At 65.3% G+C, this 3,642-nt stretch overlaps 1 protein-coding gene across 1 annotated transcript in view; it reads left to right on the top strand.

The window, feature by feature from the left end:
* CACNA1S (calcium channel, voltage-dependent, L type, alpha 1S subunit) overlaps positions 1 to 3,642 on the top strand; it is a 37,983-nt gene that overhangs the window by 7,242 nt on the left and 27,099 nt on the right. The window contains 4 exon segments of the mRNA XM_014533387.1: positions 1,031 to 1,170; positions 1,276 to 1,337; positions 2,766 to 2,918; positions 3,573 to 3,638. Coding sequence (XP_014388873.1) covers positions 1,031 to 1,170; positions 1,276 to 1,337; positions 2,766 to 2,918; positions 3,573 to 3,638 — 421 coding nt within the window.

Raw genomic sequence — 3,642 nt, 5'->3', positions numbered from 1 at the left:
CACCCCCCACAGGTCCCCAGCCCAGGCCTGGGGTGAGGTGGGGGCAGGAGACAGGGCTCACCCGGTCAGGCCTTGGCTTTGGAGCTGGAGTCCATCGGGCTAAATATAGCCGCTTCCCTCATCCCCAGCGGCTCATCTTCCAAACCTGGAGGCTGAGGTGGCCACGGAGACCCAGGCGGGGCCCGGACACCTGTGGGCGGTGCGGCCGGGGCAGCAGGCTCACCCCCACCCCTTCCAGGGAACGGCTCTGAAGAGCATGTCGGGTGGATTCTGGGACCGTGTCCCCCCCCTTTTTTGTTACGAAAGCTCTGTATATTCTTTTATTATTAATAATATATTTGTATTGATTTCAGAGAGAGGAAGGGAGAGGGAGAGAGGAACATGGATGATGAGAACCATGGACCGGCTGCCTCCTGCACGCCCCCCACTGGGGATCGAGCCTGCAACCCGGGCATGTGCCCCGACCGGGAATCGAACCGTGACCTCCTGGTTCCTAGGCTCACCCACGGAGCCACGCTGTATGTGGTCAACCACATAGTGAACTCACCCCTCACCTTGGCAGAGTCAGACCAACTGATTTCACCGGCCTTCTAGGGCCCGCGGGCCGGAGGTTCCCCACCCCGGCTCCAGATGACTCACTTAGTTCTGGACCCCGGCAGAAGAAGAAAAAAACAAACAAACAAAAAACGAACAGTCCCCACACTTCACAGAGTTGATCGTTCAGTGGGTAGGAGTGAAGGCCAACGGGATAGAAACGGGCCTGGGGATTTATTTTAGCGACGGGTCCAGGCGAACAGAGGGAAAAAGACATGAATGTGAGCAGAGGCCTGGGGAGGGATGACTCCCGAGGGAGGCCCGAGGGCCACGAGGGGCCGGCCCGGCCTGTGTGTGGCCGGGAGGTGGGGGACGGAGGAGGCAATTCAGGCAGGTGCCGAGGTCCTGAGGCCGCTGGGAACAGTGTGCCTGGGGAGGGAAGGGCAGCGTGCGCTGGGGACGCTCAGAGGAGACACGGCCGCTCTCGCCCCCGCAGGAGAAGCTGGAATACTTCTTCCTCATCGTCTTCTCCGTCGAGGCCGCCATGAAGATCATCGCCTACGGCTTCCTCTTCCACCCGGACGCCTACCTGCGCAGCGGCTGGAACGTGCTGGACTTCATCATTGTCTTCCTGGGGTGAGGCCCAGTGGGTCCGGGGGTTCGGCTGTCCCCGCACAGTGGGTCCGGGGGTTCAGCTGTCCCCCGCACAGTGGGTCCGGGGGTTCGGCTGTCCCCGCACAGTGGGTCCGGGGGTTCAGCTGTCCCCCGCACAGTGGGTCCGGGGGTTCGGCTGTCCCCGCACAGTGGGTCCGGGGGTTCAGCTGTCCCCCGCACAGTGGGTCCGGGGGTTCGGCTGTCCCCGCACAGTGGGTCCGGGGGTTCAGCTGTCCCCCGCACAGTGGGTCCGGGGGTTCGGCTGTCCCCGCACAGTGGGTCCGGGGGTTCAGCTGTCCCCCGCACAGTGGGTCCGGGGGTTCGGCTGTCCCCGCACAGTGGGTCCGGGGGTTCAGCTGTCCCCCGCACAGTGGGTCCGGGGGTTCGGCTGTCCCCGCACAGTGGGTCCGGGGGTTCAGCTGTCCCCCGCACAGTGGGTCCGGGGGTTCGGCTGTCCCCGCACAGTGGGTCCGGGGGTTCAGCTGTCCCCCGCACAGTGGGTCCGGGGGTTCGGCTGTCCCCGCACAGTGGGTCCGGGGGTTCAGCTGTCCCCCGCACAGTGGGTCCGGGGGTTCGGCTGTCCCCGCACAGTGGGTCCGGGGGTTCAGCTGTCCCCCGCACAGTGGGTCCGGGGGTTCGGCTGTCCCCGCACAGTGGGTCCGGGGGTTCAGCTGTCCCCCGCACAGTGGGTCCGGGGGTTCGGCTGTCCCCGCACAGTGGGTCCGGGGGTTCAGCTGTCCCCCGCACAGTGGGTCCGGGGGTTCAGCTGTCCCCCGCACAGTGGGTCCGGGGGTTCAGCTGTCCCCCGCACAGTGGGTCCGGGGGTTCAGCTGTCCCCCGCACAGTGGGTCCGGGGGTTCAGCTGTCCCCCGCACAGTGGGTCCGGGGGTTCAGCCTGTCCCCGCACAGTGGGTCCGGGGGTTCGGCTGTCCCCCGCACAGTGGGTCCGGGGGCTCGGCTGTCCCCCGCACAGTGGGTCCAAGGGTTTGGCGTTCAAAGCAGGTTTCGTAAGGGAGGACTTGGGGTGGATTTCAAAGGCTATTGGACAGTGAAGTCTGACCATAGAGAGAGAGAGACACGAGGAGGCCAGGGACGGGAGGGACAGGCCCTGGCAGGAGGCGCCGCTCGGACCCAGCCCCAGCTGGTGTGGCTCAGTGGTTGGAGCATCGGCCCACGGACTGAAGGGTCCCGCGTTCGATTCTGGCCAAGGGCACGTACCTGGGTTGCAGGCTCCATCCCAGCCCCGGTCAGGGTTCATGCAGGAGGCAACCAACGGATGTGTCTCTCTCACGTGATGTTCCTCTCTCTCTCTCCCCCCTGCCCCCATGTTACATTATGAGTCAGCGTTAGCCGTGGGCAAACCGTACCTGCCCCTGAGCACAGAGGGGGCGCCCAGGGTCCCCGGCACTGGGCCTGCGCTCACCTGACCCCCCCCCCCCCCCGGGGGTTCCCGGGGCTCGGTTCTGGGTCCTCCTCCTACCTGGGTGTCCCAGAGGGTTCCGGGGTGTGGAGAGCGGGGGGGAGACCGCGGGGCGCTGACCCTTGTTCTGTGTGTCCCCCCACTTCCCGCCCCCCAGGCCTGCAGGTGGTGCTCAACTCCATCTTCAAGGCCATGCTGCCGCTGTTCCACATCGCACTGCTGGTCCTCTTCATGGTCATCATCTACGCCATCATCGGCCTCGAGCTCTTCAAGGGCAAGATGCACAAGACCTGCTACTACATCGGGACCGGTGAGGCCCGGGCGGGCGCTGGGCAGTAAGAAAAACAAGCCTGGGAGCCCGGCCGGCGTGGCTCAGGGGCTGAGCGTCGACCCAGGAACCAGGAGGTCAGGGTTCGATTCCCGGTCAGGGCACATGCCCGGGTCGCGGGCTCGATCCCCAGTGTGGGGCGTGCAGGAGGCAGCCGGTCCATGATTCCCTCTCATCATGGATGTCTCTCTCTGAAATAAAAAAAAAATATTTTTAAAAAGAATAAAAAGAAGCCACAAGAGCGAGGTTGCATTTCCTAGGGCATCGCCCGCGACGGAAGGCGTTGTTCCCATTTCACAGGGAGGGAACTGAGGCGGGGAGAGATCTGGTCACTCGCCCACGGTTACGGAGCCCGTGAGCGATAGATCCGAGGGCTCGGGTGCCCTGCTGGCCTGGGGAGCCAGGGCCTGGAGGAAGGACAGCCCGGCCGGGGCCCGTGACCACGGGCCTCAGTTCTGAGGAGCGACCCCGATCCCTGAGCAGGAAAGGAGATAAGACATCGTTGGCCGGGGGAATCGAACCGCAGCCTCCAGGGTCATAGGTTGACCCTCAACCCCTGGGCCGCGCCGGCCGGGCGGTGACACGATCATTTTCACAACTTTTCTCCCCGCCTCGTCCACGGCCTCCCGCCTCCAGACATCGTGGCCACGGAGGAGAACGAGAAGCCGTCGCCTTGCGCCCGGACGGGCTCCGGCCGCCCCTGCCC

The sequence above is a fragment of the Myotis brandtii genome, unplaced genomic scaffold, assembly GCF_000412655.1.
Source record: "Myotis brandtii unplaced genomic scaffold, ASM41265v1 scaffold975, whole genome shotgun sequence".
In the NCBI taxonomy this organism is placed as follows: Eukaryota; Metazoa; Chordata; class Mammalia; order Chiroptera; family Vespertilionidae; genus Myotis; species Myotis brandtii.
This window is presented reverse-complemented; position numbering and strand designations above follow the sequence as displayed.